The sequence below is a fragment of the Cyprinus carpio genome, chromosome B9 (assembly GCF_018340385.1).
Source record: "Cyprinus carpio isolate SPL01 chromosome B9, ASM1834038v1, whole genome shotgun sequence".
NCBI lineage: Eukaryota > Metazoa > Chordata > Actinopteri > Cypriniformes > Cyprinidae > Cyprinus > Cyprinus carpio.
The window spans coordinates 11858795-11886426 of record NC_056605.1 but is presented as its reverse complement, the minus strand read 5'-3'; the positions used below and the strand labels follow the sequence as shown (position 1 = coordinate 11886426).

Below are 27632 nucleotides of genomic sequence, written 5' to 3'. Positions count from 1 at the left end.
GTTGTTGCTTCATTTTGTTCAACATGATGGTAAATCTGTTGTTAGGTAGATATTTACAAGAGCTGAAGCTAAACAGTTCATCTGGGAAGAATAGTTACAGCTGCTCTAAGGCAGTGATAAACAAGCACATGCTCCCAAAATGAACTCAAAGACACCCTGCCTCAAGAAGATCCTGGAACTTTTTGGTCCTGGAACATGATAAAATAGAAGATCTGAAGGCAGGTGTGGAATCTCTTCACAGAAATATTATACAGACCATGGTCTTTGCCATCACATATTTCAATCCTAATGAATTCAGTGTGGAGAAAGACAATGATAGTCAGACTTATCTCATTGTCAAGCCACAAAAATGCAGTATATTAAATTAGACTTGAAGAGAAATTTTTCTTTTTTTTTTGGACTAACTTTGTTTCTCAGAAAGACAGTTTAAATAGAGAAAATGCTTGTCAATTTGTGACTGTGTTTTGTATTACAGTCAGGCTCAAAACTGCTGTTCTGAAGCAGTCTCAGACAGCAGTCTCTCCATACTTAGTTCACTAAACATCCACTATACAGCATTTAGTTGCTCATATGAAGTGGATTAGAGGGGTTAGATATTCAAGAGTTTAGTATGAGGCAAAAATGTCTGCCTAAGATATGGAATAATGTCATTTTCCAAGCTTGGCCGACCCTTTGCCAACATATGAGTGATCCTATTTCATTAGCTGCACTCTTAAAAAATAAAGGTGTTTCACAATGCCATAGAAGAACATTTTAATCTAAATGTTTAACATCTGATGAATCTTTATGTTTCACAAAAGGTTCTTTGTGGTGAAAGAAGATTCTTCAGATTATAAAAAGGTAAGAAAGAGATGGTTCTTTAAAGAACCTTTGACTGAATGGTTCTTTGTGGAACCATAAATGGTTCTTCTATGGCATCACAGTGAAGAACCTTTTGAAGCACCTCAATTTTAAGAGTGTTTATATCCTCTCACATCTATGATAGAAGATCAGGTGAAGTACCTCACTAAAAAAGGAATATATGTGGCTAAACATGAAAGTGCTGGAACACCAGAATTGTTTTTGGGTACTACAAAATGGAAATAAGTACTCCAGTAATTCCTTACTGGAATGGCTGTAGACAATGCAAACCGTTGAAATAACCAATGCTAATTCGTTTTATGAAGTAATATGAGACATGACAATTATGCAGTTTCTTATCTCAACCCGATTATCTACCTAATCATTTTCACATACACACGCACAGAGCATGTCTCCTTTGCAGGTCTCTTGTCACTTGCGGCTCAGGCCATCTCCTGCCATCTGCCACTGGGAGGATGTTTGAATCTGATTCAAATGCTCCTGACAGCTCTCTACACATCTCCGGTCTGCCTGTAGTAAAACATTTATTCCCATCAGCAGCTTCCGTGCATCAAACTCATGAGAGCTATGGAACTTTGGCAAGAAAACAATCCAATGATTGCACCTATTATGAAAAATAAACAGCTTTTATGAGAGCAAAAATGTTTACCTAAGTCTTGTTGAGAGTATATTGATCTCTGACATTACATGCAATCTAAAGGCCAGGAACAAGACATTAACAAGAGTTGGCAAAAATCAGCTAAATAATTTGCAAAATCACATTCAGGCATACAACCAGAAGGTTTTTTTATTATATATATTTTTTTTAATGTGAAATGATGCCTGCAGTGCCCAAAACAACTATGAGTCAGATTAATTCTAGATAATTTTTTCTATCCTTTGCAGTTTTATCGAACAATTACAATTTTAAAGTATTTAATTGATCTTAGCAGGGTTGTTTAAACAGAGCCCAATGTAGTCTGTAATGAGAGTATTGGCTCAAGACATCTTAGGTTTCTAGAAAGACCATCACACACACAAAAACAGTAACACCAGTGCTTGGGAGTCCAGTTCAAGGCCTTCTGAACCAAACCCAAACATATTATCAGAGAAACCACAAGACAAGAGTCAGCAAAGACTTCAGGGCTGATCACTGACATATTCTCCTGCTCTGTTCTGTGGCCCTCACACCTCCTTAATGGATGGTGAATTGCATTTCTCGAACGTGGCATCGCTGTTAATGAGGAAAGATAGCAGGCATCCACATGACGGCACATTCCTGAATGAGCCACATAACTGACGCTTCATGATATTATTTGGTCAGGGGCTGTCAGGATCCAGAACAAAATAATTATGCACATGGATCATTAGTCAAGTCAACATCAAACAGGAAATAAACAAATGTGCCCTTGTATCTGCAGGGATCTGGGTTTAGACGGAGACGGAGACTACTGCTGCTCCATGATGCACAGCAAACCGCTCTAAAATGACACTTTTGAATGTATGCATAGCTAAATATCTTATTTATGTAGTGTGATGCTATTTCTCTTCTTCTTATGTTAATGTTTTAAGTAAAAGACAAGATCACAGTGATATATTTAATGAGTCATGGAGGGACGTTACTTCTGAATGTCTGTCCATGTATGGAGGTTATGTGTTCGATTGGATTGTGTGTGGTCTAGTCTGAAGGGCTGTCTATAAACTGGCAGTGTTTTGGAGACGGTGGTGCTCACCTCTCATCTGTCTCGCTTCAACACAGCTGCGAAGCAAGGTCAGACGCTGAATTAGGACTTAAAAGTGATTTCAATGGATTGTCTGAGATGAGCTCAACTTAAATGGGACTGAAATGGACTTGAAATTTACCCCACCAATGTTTGAGATTTTCCTATAGGATCGATGTGCAGTGGAACTCAGTAAAGTAAAGAGGATAGTGTGTGTACACAAATAGACAAATGGACAGACAGATGGACAGATAGATGGGTAAATAGTTAGATGGACATACACAAATAGATAGATAGATAGATAGATAGATAGATAGATAGATAGATAGATAGATAGATAGATAGATAGATAGATAGATAGATAGACTTCTATGAAAAAAATTCACACCAGTCAAGTATCGTTAATCATACTTTATTAAATAATAATAATAACAATAAAAAAGAACTTTTTTTTTCTGTACAAAGTCTACAAACAACAATTTTTGAATGTTCTGACCAGTGCCGGGATCTCCATGTCTTTTGGTGTTGGCCTCCTGTCCCAGACAGACGAGGTAATACTATCACAGCTCTGCAGCAAAGCCAAAACAGGCCAGAGCTCCAAGGCACTTGGAAAAGAGTCAACAGAGTCCGATAAAAACCGAGTTGAATACACACAATCTCTCCCTCTTCATCGCTCTCTCCCCCAACAACTGAACAATCCGTGTCTCCGGCTACTTTCCGCACTCCCTAATAAGACGAGCCCCTCCACCCCCCTCGCTTACCCACAAGTAAACAGAACTCCCAGCGTGGCTCTGGGGAGCGAGAGGCCAGTCTGAGGTACAATAAAGAAATTTACACACACTTCCCCCATGCATGTACTCGTTCTATCCCTCTCTTCACCTTGAGGTGAAACGTTCTGTGAAATTCTCACCCTTCTCTCAGGCTTGCACCAAACCTGGTCTTGTTAGCCTTCATTTTCAGCAGCCCCCAAAAAAACCATGGAGTAAACAGACAGGTGAAAAGAAAGAAAGTAAGTCTAAGGCCCGACTCCTCCGAGGCCCCAGTGGCTTCGAACCCAAGGACTGGTGTTTCAAAATGGCTCTCCTCCAAAACAGTTTGCTTAAGGCTCGATTGTTTGCACATGAAAGTGGCTTGGGGATTTTCCAGCTCCTTCACCAAAGTCGCTCTGCCAGCTTGAGTCTTTGTTACTTCAAGAATAGGGTAAAGAGAAGAGAGAAGAACTGAAGATGCTCTCTCTCTTTCCACTCTCTCAACACTTTTTAGGCTCTGAATCCTTAGCAATCCATAGGTTGCGATAAATTAGTTTGAATTGTCAGCACAGAGTCTTTAACACTATGCTTAGAAATCAAACAGTCAAAGCAAAAAAAACAAAAAAAAAACAATAAAGGCAAATAGAAATATATAGACACAAAAGACAATCCTAATACTTCAATCTAAAAGGATTTTTATGAACATAATACAGCGTTTTCTTTCTCGTTGTCTATGGCCACAACAAAAACAATATGCTACAAACAGACTGAACTGAAGTATAAAACATTCAAAAGAGGCGTTGACACTTCAAAACGGTTGTGAAAAGTGGCAAAAGACAGGATGGGATGGGAACTTAAGCGAGTCAGCGAAGAGACACGAGTCTAAACTAAAGCAAATGTCCACAATATTCTAGGCCACAGCGTTCACACAATGGAGGCTGAGATTTCACAAGCAATCTGTCTTCTAGTCCTAGTGCCTCTCCCTCTCTTCTATCTTCCATTAAGCAATATTAGACTGTATTTTTCTTTACAAATCTATAGCAATATACATTTCTTTAAAGTTCTTTTTCTTTTTTGAGGGGTGGAAAGTCATTAGGTTGATATGTGTTGATCACGATTCACTCCCATTGAGCTGTCCACAGGAAGCCTCTATTCTCCCAGTGATCCTTCAACAATCCCGGTCAGAGATCAGCCCTATATTAGCGGCGTGAGGTCCATTCACAGTTTTGGATCAGGCCGGCACCAGTTCACAAGCGGACCGAGCACCTCTCCTGATCGGCTGCCATCAGGCCTCGGAGCAGCAGCGCTGCTGGTTGATCTTCACCTTGTGCTTGATGCCGTCGTACAGCTCGAAGTTGTAATTCTCCAGCGTGGTGGTGCTGCGGGACGACAGGCCGTTGTAGGAGCAGGTGCAGTAAAGTAGGAGCCCGGCGCAAACCGCTCCCAACAGAACGCCCAGGGAACTCATGACGATGATGGTGACCAGGATGGGATCAAGGGTGTACAGCCAGGCATTGTCTTTCTCTGAGATCCGTGTCACTGGAGGTTCTCGTGAGGGGTAGGGTGTGGTCCAGGCAGGGAACGGGAACCCTGAAAACAGGAAACAAAACAGTAGATGTTATATTGCGCTCTAATAAAATGTTTTTCAGTTACTTAATTATTCAATGGAGGTACCCTGAAAACAAGTTGCCCTGAAAACAAGACTTAATGTCTTAAAGAAATTTTGCTTTTCAAGTATAAAATACTGATTAATACAGTGTTGTTTTCTTGCATATGTGACCCTGGACCACAAAACCAGTCATAAGTAACATGGGTATATTTGTAGCAATCTCCATTGTATGGGTCAAATATTGTCCTATACATCATTGGAAAGCCTATTTATTCATTTTTCAGATGATGTATAAATCTCAGTTTCAAAAAATTGACACTATGAGTGGTTTTGTGGTCCATATGTCAAGCTACCTGAATATTAATACATTCTGTCATGGCACAGACATCTGAAGGTAACTCTATCGCCTGAGTAATGAAATTTGTTACTGGCCGAATAATGAAGGGACTGTGCATTTATAATGCATTGGCTAGTTATTCACAACCGCATTTGTATACTTGCTGTACAAAGACCCCCTTTGTGTTTATTATTTAAATACACAAGTCTGCGCTTGAAGGGTGATGAATAGATTTACCTTGACCAATGTGCTCTCTGCCACCGAGCAGACGCTTATTTCCAAGGTCTTCGGGTCTTCGCTCTGTTTGGAAGACAAAAACAACCCAGATGAAACACTCAATGTCAAAATGCGTATACAAAAAACTCTTTTGGAATATTCCAACTAAAGAACATTACTGTTCCATGAGCAAGTACAATGAACAGCACAAAAAGACCAACATAAACAGCAAAAACCATACACTGATGATCACACAGACTTGGTTACAAACAGCTGTAGCTATGGAGGCGCAGCGCCTGTTATACATCATCAAATATGCATAAGAAAAGAGCACAAACCACCTTAGTTGCAGTTTGTAGAAAAATATCACTTTATTGTAACATTCCATACAACATTTCCAAGACCACGAAATTCAACAGGCTAAAATATACCTCATACTGTATGTATTTAAACAGGCTGAAATGCTGTCGTAGAGAGAAAAGAAAAAGCTTATATAGATGGCAGGGTCAAAGCCCCACATTCACAAGGGACAAAAAAGTGCACACAACCACAAACCCATCAGAACTTGTATGCAAATTAAGCATAATGTCGACACAGTGAACATCAAAAATCCATGTTCAGTAAACATGATTAAATGCTTCCTAGCCAAACTGTTTTAATCAAGTTCAAATTCTGTAGATGGAATATTTTACTTTTTTAATGCAAAACATATACAGTTTACAACCTGGAGTATTTTTTGCACATTAAAATTCAGTTTCTCCAGACAAACACTTTAGACGTCTACCACCTTTTCCTGTCTCTGTCTCTGAGGAGGGGTGAGAGCATATGCTGTTTTGTGCAGGTACTATCAGAGACAGACTCTTGGCATCATATGAGGCCCCTCTGAGTGCTTTTGCTCGTTAATATCTTTTGAGAGACAGCAAAAGGAAAAGACTCCCAGCAAGAATGCTTACAATGGGCTTAATAAAATGTAATCTGGTCCATTACCTAATTAGAAATATTCAAAGGAAGTCTCGGCCACAGTAGATTTAAAAACATATTATGATCAGCTGACATGTCATTTTTAAGCAACTCAGATTAAATATCAAAGAGAAAATAAAAATTAATTAATACATTCAGACTAAAAAACAAAATACAGAATCACGACTGTTTCGAGTTAAAAGCTTGATATAAATTCATATATTGATCACACAGGCATATAAACCAGGACTCTTTTTGCCCAAAACAAGTGTAAAATGTAAGTCAAATGGTACTGTATAATTCCTCAAGACGAGACAAGACAGACAAATTTGGCAATGGTGTTGATACAAATTCAACTGGGGGGCAAAGAAACTCCTTGAAATGTGTTGCATTAGGCAAATTCTGCCTCAAACAAGCAAGAGATTGCACAATATGGCGGTGCAACAGAGACCACATGACTCAAAACTGAGCTGAATTGATGTCTAGCATGAAAAGCTGCCGTGTGTCCCATCTCCCCAGAACACTCTCTACTGTATAGAGGATTAGGTGGGAAAAGAGGAGACAATGCTCTACAATGGGCCTGCCAGGTCAGGTGGTCTCTCTTGCTGTCTGCGAGGATCTTTCATGTGCTTTTGTGTTTAAAACAAACCCCTTCAGACCCTGGATTTTGCAGAGGAGGTCTATATTTAGAGCAGGCTTTTCTTTGATCTCGCCTTCCATCTCCCCACACATTCTTTCGCGAAGAGCAGATAAACGGGTGAAAAAGGGCCAGCCCGTCCGTGATGGGGGATTATTTTCACCTATTGCCAGATGGAGGACATAACAAGATATCAGGATTTACTTTCTCCTTTCATCCCAGTTGCTTTAGATGAAGCCAAAGTCTGACGTGCCCGCCTGACAGATTTCAGCTTTCAGTAATGGATGAAGCCTCAGAGTCTTTATGTGTAAAGAGGAAAATGTTTTGTTGGGGGAATTTCCACCCTGAGCTCTGATGGCACCTATTTTTTGTGTTTGTTTGGTACAGAAGAGAACACTGAACACTATGTACTTCCACAGAACATTGCAGACAATAGCATGGTTTTCTTTTCAGAGGTATACCGCTATGTTTCAAGTGGCACATGAAAGAGATAAAGCAAATACTCGCACCAGGACACAGGGAAAATAATTTTGAAGTGCATTTTAAAACTTTCTCCTGCATATATATATAGTATGCTTTGATACTTTAAAAGATGAAAAAAATCTGCAACAAGATTGTCATATGCAAATAATGCTAATAACACAAAATGCTAATTATGTTTTTCCCTGTCTGCTAACTCGACTGATAAACTGGCAAAAAGCTCCCCAAAAATTACAGATAAGAGGTTGGTTAGTAATTCAGTAAGACATCAGCAGGTGTACTGAGTGACACTATAGAAGGTGGGCTTGGAAATGGGCTCCAACTAACATGCTAACGTGCCAACTCGCTCCCTGAAGCAAAATAAGCTAGCGAAGCACTCTTGCACTGTCTGACATTTGGCAGATTTACAAAGCTCTCCGCTTCTGCTCTTTTATAAGACTATGTGTAATCAAAATCTCCGGGGAAACAACACACAAACACACACTACTTTAGCGTTAGCTATAAAAATAAAGTCAGTGCATCAGTTAGCTGCATATGCACTTCGGTTCATCTCGGCTGAGTATGAAAACGAAAGGATTAAATGATAAATGAGAACAGTGATCGGCTTGAACTAGCCCAATGCCACTGAAGCGTCCTAAGGCCAATGTTGTGTCAGTCAGTCGGCCAATCAGAGGAGTAGGCTGGCTAAGGCGGGGTCATGTGACCTTTGCATATAGGCAAAAAACATACCGTATCTCTTCAGACGTACTGTAAGTGCCAAAGCCCCAGTGACTTTCAGAAAAGAAGAGTTTATATATAGATATAGACACATATTGACAGATACTCAAATTGAACTCTCGAAAACAAACAGCCTTCAAAATGCTTTTAAGAAGCTTCATTCAATAGTCAAAGTAGACCAAACAGATCACTGGAACAGCGAATCCATTGCTCTACTCAAGCTCTTAGAGAAAGATAAAAGGACCAGTCCTCATAACGTAAGCACTTTGTAGAGGTACCAGGAGTTTAAAAATTCAGTACATTATGTGGTACCTAATCCTTCCACACACATCCAGGATGTGTCATGTGAAGAGACACGGATTCTCTAGCAAGAACATGTGTCCCAGAGTGTTCGATGTTCATGCTTTTGTCTCTTTGAAACTTCTTGTCAAACTCTTCAAGCATCAAGTGTCATCAAATGAGATGCGGCACACATGCAAGGAAAAGTTTTCCTTTTTGCTGTCGCTGTTCGCAGATTCTCCTCAGAGTTTGGCAATGCTGCCGAGCTCTCTTGACTGTACAATAGGACTGGTCATGAACAGGAGATTAGAGCTTTTCACAGTAAGGTTTCCATCCACACAGAGAGGAGAGAGAGAGAGAGAGAGAGAGAGAGAGAGAGAGAGACAGAAGGGGAAAGGGGGTCCCTGCCAGTAAGGATTTTGGCTGGATGTCCCTTCGGCTCAGCAGATCTCCTCCTTCCCAGCACTGGAGTGCCACAAAATAGTCACAGAAAACTTGACAACTCTGGTGCTTACGTGTCCACATCTTCTTGACCCCATCCTCGAGTTTAAAGGACACCACCTAGATGTCCTGCGGGAGGAAGAGGTTCATTGGTGTCGTCTCAACACTGGGAGCAGGGCTTTTGCTTCTCTAACCTAATTGTTAGCATCGGCTCCACCCCAGGTCCAGAGAGACCCCCGGGGCCACTGCCTGTGTACTGTCCCGTGTACGTGCTCTGGTAGGACACCGAGTGCTGGCTCTTCTTGGTCGCCAGGTGGTAGCGATGGCAACACAGCACCATGACCAACGTGACGCAGCCCAGGAGGAAAATGGCGCCACCTCCAGCTATTACGTAATACCAGTAGGTGGGCATGGGCTGCAGGGACACTGTCGTGTCAACAGTGGGGTCGCTCCAGCCAGGTGAGGCTCCCCCTGGTGGAGAGACACAGAAGAGTTGGCTTGGGGTAGAGAGGCATGCAGACTGCATAGCTTCAAGCCATCTTGGATTGTACGTGAATGATTTTGCTCTGATTTGGTGCTGCATACAAACAAAACAAACACAGACACGCAAATGCACATGCACGTCGACTGTCCACGGCTCCTTTACGGGCACTCAGTGACTGTAGGGACAGACTTTTGTCCTTCTAAATCACATTAAGAGTGCAGAAATGTTTTATGGGTTGTGAACAGATTGTGGTATCTGCGCTAATTTCATATGCAACCAAATTCAAAGGCCATAAAAGCATATAGAGTCATAAGACACTGGCTGATGTCAGCACCTTCTCTCATTTGTAATGCAGTATATTGGTGAGTGTGTGTTTGAGTGTGTGAGTGTGTGCTCGGTAGTGTTGCCTTCTGGGGGAAAGTTTTTTTTTTTTTTTTTTTTTTGCATGCATGCATGGATCTGTGCCAGCTTCATCTGCCTCAAGCCAAAGTCTTCCATGAACCAAACCCAGCAATGCATGAAAACTGCTCACCCATCACACATGTGCACACACACACACACACACAAACCTCCACCAATCACTCTTTTTATTCCCTCCACTTCATCTTTTCCTGTCTATGCATAAACGCGCATGTAATCTAGGAATTCTGACTGCTATGGGAAAATGAATCTACTTACACTGTGAATCATTTCCACTTCAATTAAAAGAAAGGGTAGTAGTTACTAAAGGAATACGTTATTAGTGGGCTTGTGTGCTCCACAATCATTTAAAATGGAGTGAATGAGGATTATTCCACTGCAGCTGAATCTGATTGACCGCAGTCATACAGCTGTTGGGGAATAAACATATGACATCCATTGCAGCACAGCAGCTCAAACACACCACCGATGCAGAGTTTTGGAGAGTTTTGCTGTTCTCATTACACTGTTTTAAAATTGTAAGCATAGTGACTTCAAGAACGTATTTATTTATTGGTAAGTTTAAAATTTGATGGAGAACAACAGTGCAATGTCACCCCAGAGGATAGATAAGAGTCAAATAGTTCTCAGTGAAGTTTTGTATCAACCTTGTCTCAGAAGTTTCTTAGAATTCCATAGGAAAAAAATAGACAGGTGATGTGTCTATTTTTTATTTTATATTTTGACTTGTAAAGCACCTTGAATTGCACTTTATATATTTAAGATGCAATACAAAAATATTAATATTATTATTATTATAGAATTAGTTGAGAAATAATTTGGAAATCTCAAGGGGTGACATATAAGGGGTAATATGCCAACTGAATCTACGGCCACATTTGATGATGTTTAGGCATGACACCGACACCATATAACACAGCATGTGATGTGGGGCTACAGATGCATGCTGGGATACAACCCATGCTCCAACTATCTTATGACAATAATGATAGTGAAGACAATAATCATGACAGCAGTGATTTGTCATAAAGGCACCAATGTCACTGAATGCACACATAAACAAACGGCAAAGGCGCTAAATCACACATCATTTAAACTTTGTTGTGGGACTGGAAACAGACTTTACAGAATCCTTGTGTGCTGCTGGTGTGAAGCTCAACAAAAAGTATAATGATTATCAAAAGCCCTTCAGGTGATGCAAGCTGCTAGGCAACAAGCAGGAAGCACAAACATTAGCACAGGAAATGACAATATGCCAGAAAACTCACCAGTCATTTCAGGGGGGAATGCAGCGAAGGGTTCTGAAATGAGAGGGGGAAAAAAAGAAAGATTAGTTAAAGAACTGGCACAAATGAAATATATATTTACAAAAATAACAACGGTGCAGATGGAATTCTGACACATGTGACTGAGTATGATTAATATCATGTGAATAAATTACTCTGGAGCTCCAATTCCTTGCCAAAATTAATTCTGAGGTGCTGTAAGCGATGTTAACCATTTCACTAACTCTCCAAAATCCTACTTTACAACTGTCTAAATATATCCTGATATCTCAAGACACCTATCTGAGTAATGTCTATCATGTAGGAACATTTCCTGCGTGATATTCATAGCCCCCTTGACTACATATGTAAATTTATTAACACAACACTTTAGCTCATCAGAAATACTTTTGTGTTGTAGAGGGGTCTGAAATGACAAACACAGGTTAAGGAGAAACAGTAAAAGTAAAGAAGGGAGGAAAATACGATTGGGGTGTGTGTCATTTTGGCAAACTATGCTGTGCACACACACACACACACACACACACACACACACACACACACACACACACACACACACACACACACACACACACACACACTCAGAATGCCAGTTCAGAATGTTTGGAATGCATTCGCTTCAAAAAGGAACTCTGCAGAGAGACGGGACAGATTTGGCAGCGAGGCAGAGCTGGCGCATACACATCGAACAGCTAATTAATAAGAGCAGTCCAAAAGCTGGGGGCCTGTGGTGGAAGTGTGTACGTGAGCAACTGAATGAAAATGTGTATGACAGCTCACATCAATTTTGATTCATAACTAATCCTGTTTTTGCTGATCATAGTTTAAATATAATAAGTCACAAGTTCTCAGAGGGAACAGCAATGTTTTGCTCAGTAAATAACCTTCACAGCATTGTTAGTGACTGGTCGTGTAGCAAAGAGCTTTGTTCGACATTAATGTCTGTTTGTAAAAAGCTACACCGTCGAGTGCAGGCCTGTCTGGTTATTCCCTGGCATGGCTCTGGAAAGCTCTGTTTACAAATAAGAAAGAAGAAGGAAAAGAAACTAATGAAACATAGATTGGGATCAGAGCCCACAGGGTGAGTGTGGCCTAGTTTTCAGTTTTTTGCGCGAGCTGAGCACTTGAAAAACACTTTCTGTGTGATTAATTTTTTCTTGGGCTTGAATGGCAAGGGTAGGGTGGGCATGGAAAGCAGAATGGATCATTTTATAACATGCATGGTAAAAAAAAAAAATTTAGAAAAAGTATATTTTTTTCCGCTTAAAATCTATAAACATTTTTTACCTGCCAAAAAAATTATGATTTCAATATTTGTAATTAAAAATAAATATTTAAACATATGAATAAAAGTACATACAAAGTTTTTTACTCGTCAAAGGCTGTTTTTTTACTCATGTTTTACTTGCATTTGGTGCTTGGCAGGTGTTGATTTTGGTCCCTGGTGACCAATATGGTGGATGACGGTTGAAAGAGAAAAAAACAGCGAGACAAAGAAAGACACAGATGTTAATACTTACGTGTACACTGCTCAAGCTCGATGCTGGAGCTCATATGGATGTTGTCGACCCAGATGTGTCCTTGACTGCCACGCTCGAAGAAACCCTCGATGACAACTACAAATTAAAGAGAAAAGAAAGAGAATTAAACACTACATTCAGATCAGCACTGTTACTGCTGTCAGTTCATCCTGTATTTCTATCAATATATAAACTGTCATACCTGATATTCTTTAGGGGACTGAGGCAGGATGGTGCGGCCTTCTCTCCACATGGGACCCTGATCTCCTTTCAGTGCCCAGAGCAGCGTCTCCTCCTGGTCATCGTCCCGGAGCAGCACACGGAGGCTGTCCTGACCTTCACCCTGCAGCTGGTAGTAGAAGAGCAGACAGACGGGACGGCGCTCGGGTCCCACAGACGGGCTCATTAACCGCGCACGCTGCGGCTCTGACTTAGGACTTGACTCCACATACAGGAAATTTCCAAAATCTGTAAAGAGAAAGAGACAAGTGATGACATTAAGCATCTTTTGTTGGTCCTGGAACAACATTGCTGTCAAAGAAACATGTTCCTAACCCTCCAACCCTAACCAGGATGTAGATCCAGGAACATGTCCTACTTAGTGAATCACTGTGAGCTATTATTTAATTCTTGTTTTATGTTTGGAAAATGATAAATAATTGATCTGTTTTTGTTTTTAGTGGAAGTAGAAAATCAGCTCTGACATAAAAGCACATGCCCTCTGTGTTCAGAGGAAAGAGTCTTTAGACCACAATCTCTGTCATATCCCAATGTGGACATCTCAGTAAAGCGGAAGAAAAATGAATGGGAGAAGAGAGGAAGAGCGGAAAACGATGATCAGAGAGGAGGCTGGGAAACACTTTGTGAGTGATCAGACTGGACAGCATGGCACCAGAAATTATCATCATTACCCACGCTGCTTCAGCTATAATACGGAAGCTCCCACCTTCCACTGATGCACAGAGAAATAGCACAGTCATTTCTTTCCGTCCGCCCTACTTTGACACATTTCTCATCCCAAACTTATTTAAAATACAGCACTGAAATCAGAGATCAGATCAGGCTGTCGCTGGTCCTCCTGTATGAGATGCCTAAATAGATTATGCATTTAATTAATGGAAAAGATTTTCCTCTGTTTGATCTTGGGTATACATATAAAAAAATTAATTATCCTTTCACAGGGAAAGTTCACCATAGCTCGGAGACTGTTTAGCTTAGGTTGATGTGCCTGTGAAGTAAACAGAGGGCATGGAAAGGTACTTCTGGGATTATTGTTTTTAAGTGGAACTTTCTGCACCTAGAGTTAATTAGGCTGACTGTGTATTAACCCTTTCTGGACCTCTGGTTTTCTGTTTCCTGGTTAAAACACTGGGGTATGAACACTCTGGGGAGCTGTTCCAGGAACCATAGGATCTACACAGCTTACTGTGATGTTTTATTGGAGTGAGCTGTGCTATAAAGTGAATGAGTTGAGCAGCTTGCAGGGATGCTGGGAAGTGAAGCCAGAAACATACTCCACAAGTATGCATTAAAAAAAATCTGTGTAAAAAAGCCCATTTCTGCTTCGAATTTGTTACATACAATTGTGACCTTTAATCTCGCAATTGTGATTTTATATCTCAAAATGTGACTTTACATAAACCTTGACCCTTTAACCTATAGGACTTTTACTGCTGTACTAAAGCACTACTTGCAGGAATGTTAGGAATGCATTGTGTACTTGTGTTATGGATTGGATTCAGACACATTTCAGACCCCAACAACATGTGAAATTGAGCTTGAGTACCTAGAAGTTTTTTTTTTTTTTTTTGCATTAGGGGATCTACACAGTTGTTTTGGAGAAGGTTTTTACACCCCTGGTGTAAAAGAGTGAAGAAACACAAGAGAAGGTCTCAAAGTTGGGGGTGCTCTTAGTTTGAGAATGGTTTAAACAGGAGAGGATTCTTTCCTTTTGATTCCTGGATCTCTCTTTAAACCCTGACATGTGGAAAACAGCAACGATTGTTTTAACAGCCTCACAAGGCAGAGTGCTCCAAGAAAGCATGGGGGACATGGAGAACTGTACATTTGTGTGTGTGCTCAGAATTAGTGAAGCACTCCCAGTTTTTTTAAGCAGGTTTGATAAAGGTCAGGTAAGCTCAGGGATATGAAGAGAGGAACGAACTCCCAGAGGAGGAATGAGGATGGACTGAGAGAGTGACAGATACTCTTCCCAGATTTCAACTATCACATTAATTACACACCAGTAATGAGACGGATGGATGGAATATGATAGGTGAGCGCTTGTGCTTGTGTATATGTGCTAGTAAAGAGGACAAGGGCAAAGGAATGTCTTTTGTGCAGTGCGGTCACCATACAGCACTAAACTTTTTTTTTCAGACCATCTACTACTGTTCCTGTTTGTTTCCTTAATTATTCTTATTAAACATGCACACTTGTCTTCTCAATGTTCCCAATGCGATCCCAAAATTCCCAATGTTTATGTTTGAAGAGATTAGTGTAAAGATTTGTTAGTTTGTTTTAGGCTATGCAATATATTTTATTAAGATGGACTTACTGTCAGATCCCATTGTCAGGTCCAGACTAGGACTAGAGGAACTATACAGAGACCACTTCAGATCGGACATGGGGTCACGGGTCCATCCACACATACTCTGCTCAAAGTCACACAGACCACCCAGAGACGAGAGAGTAGTGGGAGCTGGGCAGAGAGAGAAAGAGAGAACAAACCAGATTATACTCATTTTCCATGACCTCAGACCCTGCTGTAGGCTCTCCCATAACACACACATACTGTATGTGCCTCGTGAAATCTATAGACATTTTTGTCTAACTGCATAGCTGACTATACTTGTGTAAAACTATCTTGGTGTAAAGCCTACATACTCCTATTATAAATGTATTTTGTACTTGTATATTTTATATATTATATATGTAGAGATTTGTCTTATTTTACAGATTTGTATCTCACTGTATGTGGCAGACTGCAGTTTGACAGTATGTGATAGATTCCCAATTCACTGTATGTGACAGATTCCAGTTTCACTGCAGGTGAAAGTTTACAGTCTCACTGTTTTTGAAAGATTGCCATTTCAGTAAATATGCACAGATTCTTGTCTAGCTGTACAGTATATACACTGACTGGCTCTGCTGCTGCTGGTGCTGTGTTAACATGCAGACACCGACAGACTCCACTACAGCCTCGTCTACATGGAGTGCTGTGCTTCAGCATTTAGCGGGCCTCCGTCAGCCATCCATCCAGAGGCATGCTGCTATGCTAGTTAGCATAATGTTAGCATTCATGCTGTGAGCCTCTACTCATCAACACATAAGTGTGTACAAATGGAGGGGCGGCAATCTGTTATTAGAGCTCTGGGAAAAGCAAGGCTGCAATTACACTGCAGTGTACTGTAAATAAAAGTGTATGTGTGCATGTGTGATATACTGAAATGCTTGCTTATTTAACACAAAGAAAGACATGCTCTACTTGATATTCTCATTTCATGTGAGTAAGGTTTTCAGTCTTCGTAATACACATAGATAAGATTGAATTTATTGATTTCTACTCTGTAATGAGATCTGATCTCATTCACTACAGTAATATATTCTGGTAAGGTGCTCTGTTTGATTACCTGGTGTCCTGTGGGCAGTACTTGTCCCCTCGTGAGGAGGGAGGGTAGGCGTTGCAGTGTCAGGAATGGTGGTAGATTCTAGAAGAAAGTAAAAACAGCACATATTAGAAATGAGACATTTACTGTGGACTGGAAAAACCTGTGAGGCACTCTAAAAAAGATCCTTGTACCAGTTCTGATTTATATGCAAATCTTCTTAACACACACAGGCAAACACTCCTCAGATATGAAATGACAGAATAATCACAAACAGGCATGCATGCACACCAGCATCTGTCCTCCAAAAAGTGGCCACAACCACCAGACAACACGTGAAACAGACTGAGACAATTAAAAATGTGCAATGCACCACATGCACACATTGTGCGTTTACAATAAGAGAAATATAACAAAACCACAACTTGAGAAAAATTCTGAGCATCTGAGAACTATTAACTGTGAAATGCTCTAATTGAGAGAGAGAAAGTATATTCTGTAGAATAAACGGTTCATCAGCACTGCTATTACACCTCAGACCACTGCAGTTACTGTACCAGTTACCCACAATGCCTTTAAATGTGAAACCACTGTTACCAAAGTTATTTTCCATGAGTCACAAAACCTTTAAAGAGGTTTCCTCCACTGACACTGTCTATCGCTGACTTTCATTTTCATACAACAACAAAGTTCTCTCTTCTTTCTCTCCACATCTCTCGTCTATGAATTAATGTTGTACTTTGGCCAAAACAACACAAGCCAGACGGCAACAAAAACTTCAGTGTCTGCGATTGCAACAGTGCTCTTGCGTGGTTTCTGCGGTGATAATTTGTTATGACAGAAAATGTTAAATCAGCCGTTGCATCTCTCTACGTTCCCCGCGGGGGATCGAGCGAATGAAGATTTAGAGACAACGAGGCGTAAATGAGTAATGATTGTCAGCTCTTAAAGTCATTAATGTCATTACTCTTAACAATTCCCCGCTTAATTGGCAAATACGTGAGTGGCGTAACACTAATCATGTAGACACTTTAGCACAACATGAAAAGGAGAGGCCTACTGTAATATTAATATGTTATTAATTTCTATAAGCGGGTGCGTACATGAAAGGGATGCACCAGCTGGCTGCTTCTGACATTAAACTCTATTAATTTTCTGCCCTTTACAAATGCAATTAACCTCCCAGCAAGTCCTGGATATCTGGGAACTGAGAGCTCTCTCTCTCACTCACCTAACACACCTTTCAGTCTTAAGTCTCACATGCGTTAAGTGTGAGACAATCCTGTCCCGACTAATGTACACCACTGTTCAAATGTTTGAGATTGGTAAGACTCACCAAAACTGCATTTATTTTATTATAAATACAGTAAATACATTTATATTGTGAAATATTATTGCAATTTAAATAAACTTTTTTTTTTTATTTTAATTTATTTTAAAACACAATTTATTTCTGTGATGCAAAGCTGAACTTTCAGCATCATTACGCCAGGTTTCAGTGTCACATGACCCCCCAAAAATCCTTCTTATATGCTGATCTGCTGCTCAAGATACATTTCTTGTTATTAATGTAGAAAACAGTTGTGCTACTTAATGTTTTTGCAGAAACCATGATATACATATATTTTTTAGGATCCTTTGATAAATATAAAGTTTAAAAGAATAGCATTTGTCACTGTCACTTTTGATCATTTTAATGCATTCTTGTTAAATAAAAGTATAAAATCTTTCAATAAAATCATATTAATAATGACCTTTTGAACAGTAATGAATGTTTCCCTTGTTAACAGGATGAGCCAAGTATCACAGTATCATAGGCTGATCAAACAGGTGTTTTCATTTACTTATCAGTCAGGATAATGTTTAACAATTTTCAAAATTTTAAGATGGACACTTGTTATTTCTCTTCAAATGACATTCATTTCTATTCACTCTATGTGAAATACGCTGCTGATTTCTCCTGATCCCTGAAGCTCAAGCTATGGATCGGAGCAAGACACAGCAATAGATTTCCAATACGCTCCAAAGCTCTATTGACGCAGCCAATTGATCTGGATCCCAGAACTCTCTGGGCGTCGCCTGAGATTTCCTCCACAGCCTGATAACACATTAAGGCCATGAAATGTTTCCAAGTCTAAAAGACAGACCTGATATTTACAAGCAAGGGCTAGGTTTGGGGTCACTCCTCCTCACCCTGAAGGATTACCTTGTTTTTAACCTCTTGATTCAGGGCACAGAACAGAGTTAGCCCTGGTTCCTCTCTCTTGGGCCCTGCTGAGCCTCGGGAATCTCTGACTCAGCGTTTTCATAGCAAGACGGAAAAAAAATTTCAATTATGTAGAAAGCCTTGGAGTAAATCTATGCCCCTGGCAGGCGGACCTGCTGTACTTCAGCGCCTGACTGAGATCTTGAGCAGACACTGCATTACAAGGGAAAACAAAGACTGATGTGCGTTTGGGAGATTGTGGTTGAGTAGCAAACACAGAACAGGAGTCAGATCGGATCAGCAACAGTGAAAGTAATCATCAAAAGCTGATGTGAGTGTATTTTAAACAATGTGTTCACAACCACATTAAACAAAATAGTAAACACATACACACATACTTAAACACCGATGCTTATTCATATGCAACCTAATTAAACATTTCCAAATTTTGGCCTCCAGAATTAAAAAACAAAGCCGTTTTCCAACTAATTAAAGCTTTTGTCTCTGTGTCTTTTGAACACAAAGTAACAGAAGGTTCATCATGTTATCTCTGAGCTAGTAAATTCCTCAAATACAAACGCACAGACACACACTGAGTTCAGACAGGCCTGTTTGCTTGGCTTCTGATAAGGACTTTCCTTGTGAGCTCAGTTAAACCAACAAATCATCTCCAGGTGATGGATATCAAATGTGCTTCACATGCCTAGAAATATTCAGGCTCAGAGTGTTCATATTCACATCAGATGTCCTCAGAGAACCCTGCTTCAAAACAAAAGTGGCGATTTATAAAACAAATCTTCGACTGGCTGGATGGAGACTGAATACAAACATTTCAAATGTAAGAAAATACAGTTACAAAATGAAGAAGGATCATCTTCAAAACAGTTTTTTAAGTTATACACCTAACCCTGGCTAAAATGCTATGATGGGCTGTTTTGCACCAGATATCCAATCATAAACCTTCTTAATGCTTGTCTCTATGCAGATGTGTTGCATATGTTAAACAATAATGGCAAACCGTTAACTGCAGTGATTAAGCTACAGTATGTTTCAGTAGATTTTACCAAAAGAGCTTAGCCGAAAAAAAAATATACAAACCTGATCTCATGAGAAACCAACTATTTTATGAGTTGGGGTATTCATATGAATTCATGTTTCGATTTGTATGAAAAAGCAAAAAAAAAACAAAAAAAACGAAGCAGACGAAACAGACATGTACAAAGCAGTACGAAAACAAATAAACTGATTCAAATTCATGAGAATTCACCACCATTTCGCCAAAATGTAAAATACTTACAACTTGCCATGAAAGTGTGTTTGAAAATTCAGTCTTCACTTACTCAGCCTCATGTTGTTCCAAACCTGTATTGACTTTATTTCTTGTATAAAACATAAATGATGATATTCTGGAAAAAAATCTGTTTTTTGTCTCTACAGTGCAAGACAAATGGGTCTCCACTGAGTAGTTGAAACAGTTCTTAATGAAGTCACACAGGTTTTGCTAGAATTATATTTTTTGGGTGAACTAAAAGTATACATGTGATTTCCAGTAGGAAAGCTGTACTGTACACTGGAAAGACCGTATAGTATGCACACATTATATAAAGAAGAGCTGGGAAGACATGCTGTATGGAAAAAGAGGAGGGGAGGAGTGGAGATCAACCTAAATATTTACACTGGGAGGATATGAAGAATGACATATGGGCTTTGTGGGTAAATGCCTGTGTGCAAACATGGGTTGCGTAGAGGGACTACACTAAATAGAAACATGTGGTTGATAACTTCAAAGAACCAATTCAACGAGACGAGGGAAGCTGCTGTCCTTCAGCTCACATGCATCCATCCTGATAGAGAGATAGCAGTGAAAGATGGTGAGGGAGAGCCTCGGTTCTGGCAAGAGAGTGAGGCTGAGCCAGAGAGCAGAAAAATGATAACACGTTCCTCGTCAAAGATGAGAAGAAGTGGAAACAATTTTCCATCACATCCACAGCTGCCCAGGCAAAGAACATTGTGTCCTAAACCACACCCACTGTTCCCTTGATGGACAGCCACAGGCCCCGCCCACACATCTGAGAGTGGTCAGTGAGCACTGCACATGGTGAGATCTATTTCTTTCTCTTTCAGGTGTGTGGCATTCTTGTTCACCCATGGATCTATGTTATGTTCATGGTTGTTTATGTTAGTACCATGTGTGGGGAATAGAGTAGAGCAGAACTGAGATTCAAAACTCAAGTGCATTAAGGCAGGACTTCCATTTTTATAGGTACTGTAATGAGCGTTGTGATTTCTTCCATTATTTTTGTATGAGTGGTCCATCTTCTCCTTATGGAGCTTTCGCTAAAAGACTTTAACTTGCTACTTCTTTACATAATTCCTTCAACTAATTAAACCGCAGTAACCCTGTGCTCCTCCTGAATCTCAGAACCTCCACTTAGCCTGAGCAGGGAGAGACGTCCAGGTGAGCCCAGTCTCAAGGGTTGCACGCTATGGTAAAGATGAATCTTTGCAGTTCCTGCAATTTTGAGACGTTGCACCCAGCAGAGGTCACTATCCTCACTCTTTCTACCCCTCTCTCACTCTCTGTTCTCCCAGACAGGAACCTCTGGCTTGACGTGAGTCCAGTAATGAATAATAGACAAGGGTGCCTGATTGAAATAAATAAAGTCCCTCTGTGTGCCTTTCACGGTCTTGCTCTCACAAGGTCTGTCTGCCACGCCTCTGTTTATTTATTCATCAATTCATTATTTCTCTCCTCGTGTCCCTCACTCTAAATTTCCTTCCTCCGGGAGAGTGATGGGATTTGGGGACAAAATCATAGCTTAGCCACAGCTCAGAATAATGCCAGGAATACATGACCTTAGTTTACGTGCATTTGTACAGTATATAGGAGCATACTATATACTATATACTACTAGCATAGGCATACTGTATTTAATGATATATGATTTCAGTTTGACAAATGTAATGCACAGTTAAATGGTCATTATCATTAAATAAACCCTGTCAGGGTGATCAGAACCAAGACATGGAGTACATGACTGTGCACTTTCCTGCTTATTACATGGCTGCTTACCAAATAAATGGACATTAAAAATTGATTTGAGTCTATATTTTTATTTTTATTTTTTTGCATGTAAGAAGCAAGAGACTATTATGATACTAGAGAAATTGTTTGCTTAGGGACAATGGCCACTTTTACAGTTATGCAGTTATTATACCACTCAGAATCAAGTATTCTAGAGATAATAACTTGTATTAACCTCTCTTTATGTGAAATTAAATGTGTGTTTGTGTGTTTGTGTGTGTTCAGGCAGTATACAACTATTAACGCAGTGGCAGATGTGTGTGATTGGCATAAACATCTCTGTGCATGGGAGTGAGACTGATGTAGCCCTGTGACTATTTAACGTCTCTCTCTCTACGAATCCCCACGGCCCCTCAAAATCAGAACAACAGCAGTCCCTGCCCCTGCGTCACTCACCCTTGCACCCCAGCTGCAAACAACCACAGTTTACCAAAGTACAGTGTGCTTTACAGAGCTGAATTAGGACGATCTCATTCAAACAAGGTCTTCAACGTAGGTCTGTATGTTTTTTGTTCTCAAACGGCTCCTTTGAGGACCGGTACTGTTAGTGATCACTGTGGATGTGCATAACAGATGGTAGGAAATTAAACCGCCATAATGTTATGCATACGGGTGGAAACAAAGAAAGTACAAAAGAAAAATACACATGGTTCAAAGTCACATGTAAGTGTAAATAACACTGCTGTAGCTGGGGGCGTTTTGTTTATTTTTTATTAAAACTGTTAATTCTGACTTTAAAATCTGCCTTGAGATAGGTTGCTGCCAATAGCCAATGAATACACACACCTGTGGTTGCACATAATTTGCATCATATATTGATATATATTGCATATATTGTTACTTGCATTAGCCTTCATGGATTGTTTATCGATTATTATTAATCCGTTTTGTCATGCCCAAAGCCATAATATAAAAACAAAACAAAACACAACAAAACAAAACAAAGCAAAACGAAACCCTTGTTCGCTCATCCTCACACCATAACTGCAAATATCCACAATTTACAAAAGTTAAAAGTTAAAAGTTAAACAAAACAAAACAAAACAAAACAAAACAAAACAAAACAAAACCCTTCTTCACTCCCCTTCCCACCATATCTGCAAACAACCACAATTCACAAAAGTAAAAACATCAAAACAAAGCAAAGCAAAACAAAACCCTTCTTCACTCACACCATAACTGCAAACAACCACAATTCACAAAATTAAAAACAAAACATAAAACAAAAAAACAAAACAAATCAATACAAAACAAAACACCAAAAAAAAAACATAAAACAAAACACTCAAACCCTGCTTCACTTACCCTCAAACCACAGCTGCAACCAACCACAATTTACAAAAGTAGAGTTTGCTTTAGAGAGCCGAATTAGGACGATCTCACTCAAACCTTAGGCCTGTATGTTTTTTGTTGTCAAACGGCTCCTTTGAGGACCGGTACTGTTAGTGATCACTGTGGATGTGCATAACAGATGGTAGGAAACGAAACAGCCATAATTTTGTGCGTACAGGCAGAAACAAAGAAAGTATGAAAGAAAAATACACACAATTCAAAGTCACATGCAAGTATATATAACACACAAGTGTGTTTGTGTGTCTCGGGATCTGTATGTGATTAGATTTACTGTGGAGATTAGGAACTGGGGCTGTAGTTTCAATAGTGAGTGGGGTAGATTGAGCCCCCTGTGTCTTGAACATCTGGTGCGCAGTTGTGTGCTGTGGAGCCTCACCGCACTGTCATCGAATTCCCTCACGCAAACATAACCGTGTGTACACAAACACAATCGACATTCAGCCCATTTTTCGTCACTCATTAACTCACTGGCTTTGATCCCTCCCTTATTTCTTTCATCAGCTTTGATTATCCTCTCTTTCTCTCTCTTGATCTTTTGCTCTCATTCTTTTATGGCCCACAGGCTCCGTAAACCTCTGCCAGTATCGCACCAAGCACCGCCGATGACACATGAAGCTTTCATACTGGATCTCATCTTCTGCCTGCAAAGTGCCACCAACTAACCCTGAGCCAGCAACGGCTCTCTGTCTGATTTTTCATCATGCCTTCCTCCTCCTGCAGTCCAGCCATGCTAATAAACCTGGGCACTGAGCCCTGAGGCTTCCCCTGGCCTCCACCCACATCGTCTTTTCTAGCAGTTCCTCTAATGCTCCTTCGCCCCCGGCACTCTTGCAGACACATAGCCATGAAGACAGCCCGTCGATTACTGCCCCTCGGCCTGCTGCTTTATAAAGCCCAGGCCAGGTCCAGAGGGAGCAGCCGTGTGTCCTTTTGGCTGATCGTCATGCTGTGACAGGTAAAAGATTCAAGAGGAGGAGATATGAAGGACAACGGGCACAGAGAGCAAAGATGGAAGTGACAGAGAGGCTGAAGGACTCCTCCGCTTCTTTCTACTGCTATAGCTGGGGGTGTCATGTTTATTTTTTAATTAAAACGGATAATTCTGACTGTAAAATCTGGAAGATATGAGCCTCATTGAACTTGCTGCCAGTAGCCAATGAATACACACATCTGTGACCGCACATGATTTGCATTTATATATTAATATGAAGTTGCTACAGGCGATTTAAACAGCCTACAGCTAGGCTAATGAACTTTTATTACTCAGCGGATTAATTGTTTATAATAATCATTATAAATCTGCTTTTTGTCATGCCCAAAGTCACAGAGTAAAAACATGTGAAAACAAATATTTTTTTTTTTTAAAACAAAACAAAAAATGAAAGAAAAAAAAATACACACACAGGTCTTACCTGGCAAGTCACAACCCAGTATCTCCAGTCTCATTCCGATGCCGGCGGGAGACCACCTCTCTGGATACACTCGGATAAACTGGGCCACAATCTCGTCAAAGCGACGGATCTCTGGGGTGTCGTAGTGCGTGTTACCCTCAAAAATCTGGAGGAGCAGAATCACAAAAGCACTTTAGCTCAGCTGTGTGATTGAGAGAAGACAGCTACTGCATATTCTCTGTATTTCCGAGTCTCTCATGCAGCTCTGCAGCTCAGGTTTTAATTAACACAACTGTGGATGATTTCACTGGAATGTTATCAAAGCTTGCAGCATAATTGAATTCTGCTCTCAGAGTGGGAGATTGGGAATCTAGAAGTGAAATGCTGAGTCGCTGAGATGAGCAGGAAAGAATGAAATGAGTCTGCTAATAATCTGATTCTGGTGAACTGTTCATTACTGTAGCCCTTTCAACGACCCACGATATTTAAATTTGCACGATTAACTAATTAACCTAATTCAACTCCAGTTTTATTTTTCCGTTCAGTACTTCTCTGCTGGCAAAAACATTAAATATTATGCTTAAGATGGTTAGGCTGGATTTTTACTGGTTCAAGGTGGTCTAATTGGCTTAACTGGTTTTTGACCAAGATCAAGACCAGGCCAAAACCAAGTACAGCCAATTACCACTTTAACCCTTTAACTATTTCTCAACTCATTAGGAGACCTTAGTTTGGAAGCAGAAAAATAAAACAAAATAATTCTGTCTTTAAATTAAAAACTTTGTTTTGATTGTTGTGTTTTTTCCTAGCAGCATTAAAGAAGTCCTGCATTGTTCTCACCTTTGGAAGATTGGTCTTGGAGTCGATGATGTAGTTCCAGTCTTTTCCATTCAAACTATGGGAAAGTTTATACTTCCGCACGAAGGCCCGGTTCTCCGCACTGGTACTGCCATCCACCCCACGGGCCCCTTGTGTGATGATGCCCCGTACAGTTTTAGGGACTCCTAGGTCCACCTGCAGCCATTCTTCGCCAGCCACGGGCTGTGTGGGACTGGGGAACCACCCTGAGCGGCTGGCCACCAGCCGGGCTGCACCTGTGGCCCCGTGGATGTCCCTCATGGAGGAGGCCGAGATCTGGGAGTCCGGCAGGAGGCCAGAGAGCATTCCCTGCATCTCAGAGCATGGAGCGTCTGAGAGGAGGATGGACAAGCAGATGAGTTATGGTGAGGCAAAGAGGAATTGACATTTTAAGGCTGGAGAGATCAATGTTTCATGTTGTTATGTCATGAGAGAGGCCTAAGGAGTAAATAATAAATAAACAGAGGATGTGTGGGTGTGTTTTTTATGTGTACACCCCATCCTATGTGTGTAGGATTTATTACAGGAAGAATTTTGTGTTCCAGTTTTTCCTGGTTCACCTCTACAGAGTTAAAAGCAAACCCACTCAGCCCAAAAAAGCCATTCTCTGGCTCAACCGGCACATATACAAAAGGTACCAGAAATAAATGATTGATTTTGGCCTGTGGCTTAAACATGGAACAAAAGAACAGGCAAACAGGCTGGGGCATCTGGTTCAAGCCCATCCTAACAATCTCAGTTGAATCACACCCAGAGGTACACCCACACTCCCACAGAAAGAGCAGTAAAACACCGAACGAGGCTAACAGTGCAAACGTGATCGATGGCTTCACGGGCATCTTTATGGGCTCGGCTCTGCCAGATATCCCGCGGGCCGAGCATCACTCTTTCACGGGAAAGACAGGAAGGGCAGCGACACGCCTCACTGAAAGCAGCTTGTTCTGGGCTGGATGCCCGAGGGACAATGGCCCCCACGGGACTGCAGCAGGTCTAATATGAAGGCCAGTGGTGTGTCCGTGCGTCGTTTGTGTCAGTGTTGAAAAAGACCCCGTCTCTAAAAGCGCATTTGTCCTGCTCAGTGCCGACGAAAATAGGAGCGAATCACTGTTTAATAGCGTAATGATGGAGTGTGATGTCTCTGATAACATCAGTGCAAAAGCAGCTCACCTCCTTCATCTGCTGCAGGACATGCTAACAGAATTAGGTGACTGCTATCTCCCCATCTCCATAAATAGCCAAACTCAATCAGGACCCTAAAGAGCTCTGATAAATACACATCTGAGCTCACTTGACAGGGACACAGTGGGCGTCTGGAACAATATTTGTCACGTGCAGTATCTGTGGGCCTGTGGCATTTGAAAGTTCACATGAGACAGGGAAACTTACCTTATAGATCTATATCTAACTGTTTAGGTATTGTAGACATAGATAATGATATAAATAGGTAAATATTCAAATCTATCTTTATATACCCATTTATATCTACCTTTCTATCAACCAACCAATTGAAGGATTGGTTCACTTTCTGATAATTTACTCACCTCAATGTTCATCCAATATGTTCATGTTTCTTTCTTCAGTAGAGATGAAATTAAGATTTTTGAGGAAAACATTTCAGAATTTTTCTCCATATAGTGGACTTCAGTAGGACCCAATGGGTTGAAAGTCCAAATTGCAGGTTCAATGCAGCTTCAGAGGGCTCTACACAATCCCAGCTGAGGAATAAGGGTCTTATCTAGCAAAGTGATTGGTCATCATGAAGAGACATGAACATCTTGGATGACACTGGGGTGAGTAAATTATCTGGAAATTTTTATTCTGGAAGAGAACTAATCTTTTAAATCCAGCATTCAAAGTTTGTCTTTTTCTCGATATTTTATTATTTTATATCTAAAAGTTAAAAACCACAAATCTCCCTTAAGGGCTGGTGAAACATTTCAAATTCTGTGCAGACTTGGAGAAAGATGTGTGGTGAGAGTTTTACTGACCCGTGATTTGACAGCCATAAAGTTCGAAGCGCAACGCGATTCCATTCTTCCATTCCTGAGGTCGGATGCGGACAAACCGAGCTAAGACAGGCTGGGGGATCCGGTTCAGGACCACCTCTGAGGGGTCTACGTTCGCATGGAAAACCTAAGGAGACAGAGAGAGAGAGAGAAAAAAGAGGGAGATTTATGACTATTCTGGAGGGGGTTTGGCTGAGGCCACTCATTCAAAAACAAACTAACCTCACAAACAAGCACAAACTCTCGCACAGTAATAGCTTCTTTACTGGGGTCAAGTGAGATTGTGACTTTAATCATTGTTAAAATACACACACCACTGAATACACACATATACACCAATGTTCGCATCGTAAATTCAAACATGAAACGCTGTTTCCTCCAGAATGAGTTAAGACAGTGAGGGTGTTTGAAGAATCGTTGTCATTCTAT

The 27632-nt window shown here is 40.6% G+C and overlaps 1 protein-coding gene across 2 annotated transcripts in view; it reads right to left on the bottom strand.

Annotated features, from left to right (window-relative positions):
• Positions 1-2957: 2957 nt before the first annotated feature.
• Positions 2958-27632, bottom strand: part of nrp2b (neuropilin 2b) — a 70163-nt gene continuing 45488 nt past the window's right edge. The window contains exons 8-17 of one of the 2 annotated variants that reach the window (XM_019109590.2): positions 27186-27330; positions 25180-25529; positions 24361-24505; positions 16329-16406; positions 15254-15397; positions 12899-13164; positions 12697-12793; positions 11159-11191; positions 5494-5556; positions 2958-4900 (exon numbers count right to left, since the gene is read on the bottom strand). In XM_019109590.2, coding sequence (XP_018965135.1) covers positions 4596-4900; positions 5494-5556; positions 11159-11191; positions 12697-12793; positions 12899-13164; positions 15254-15397; positions 16329-16406; positions 24361-24505; positions 25180-25529; positions 27186-27330 — 1626 coding nt within the window. In that variant the 3' untranslated portion in view covers positions 2958-4595. Of the gene's footprint in view, positions 4901-5493; positions 5557-5818; positions 9458-11158; positions 11192-12696; positions 12794-12898; positions 13165-15253; positions 15398-16328; positions 16407-24360; positions 24506-25179; positions 25530-27185; positions 27331-27632 lie in introns of those variants that run through there. The other variant, XM_042730949.1, reaches the window with a different exon arrangement.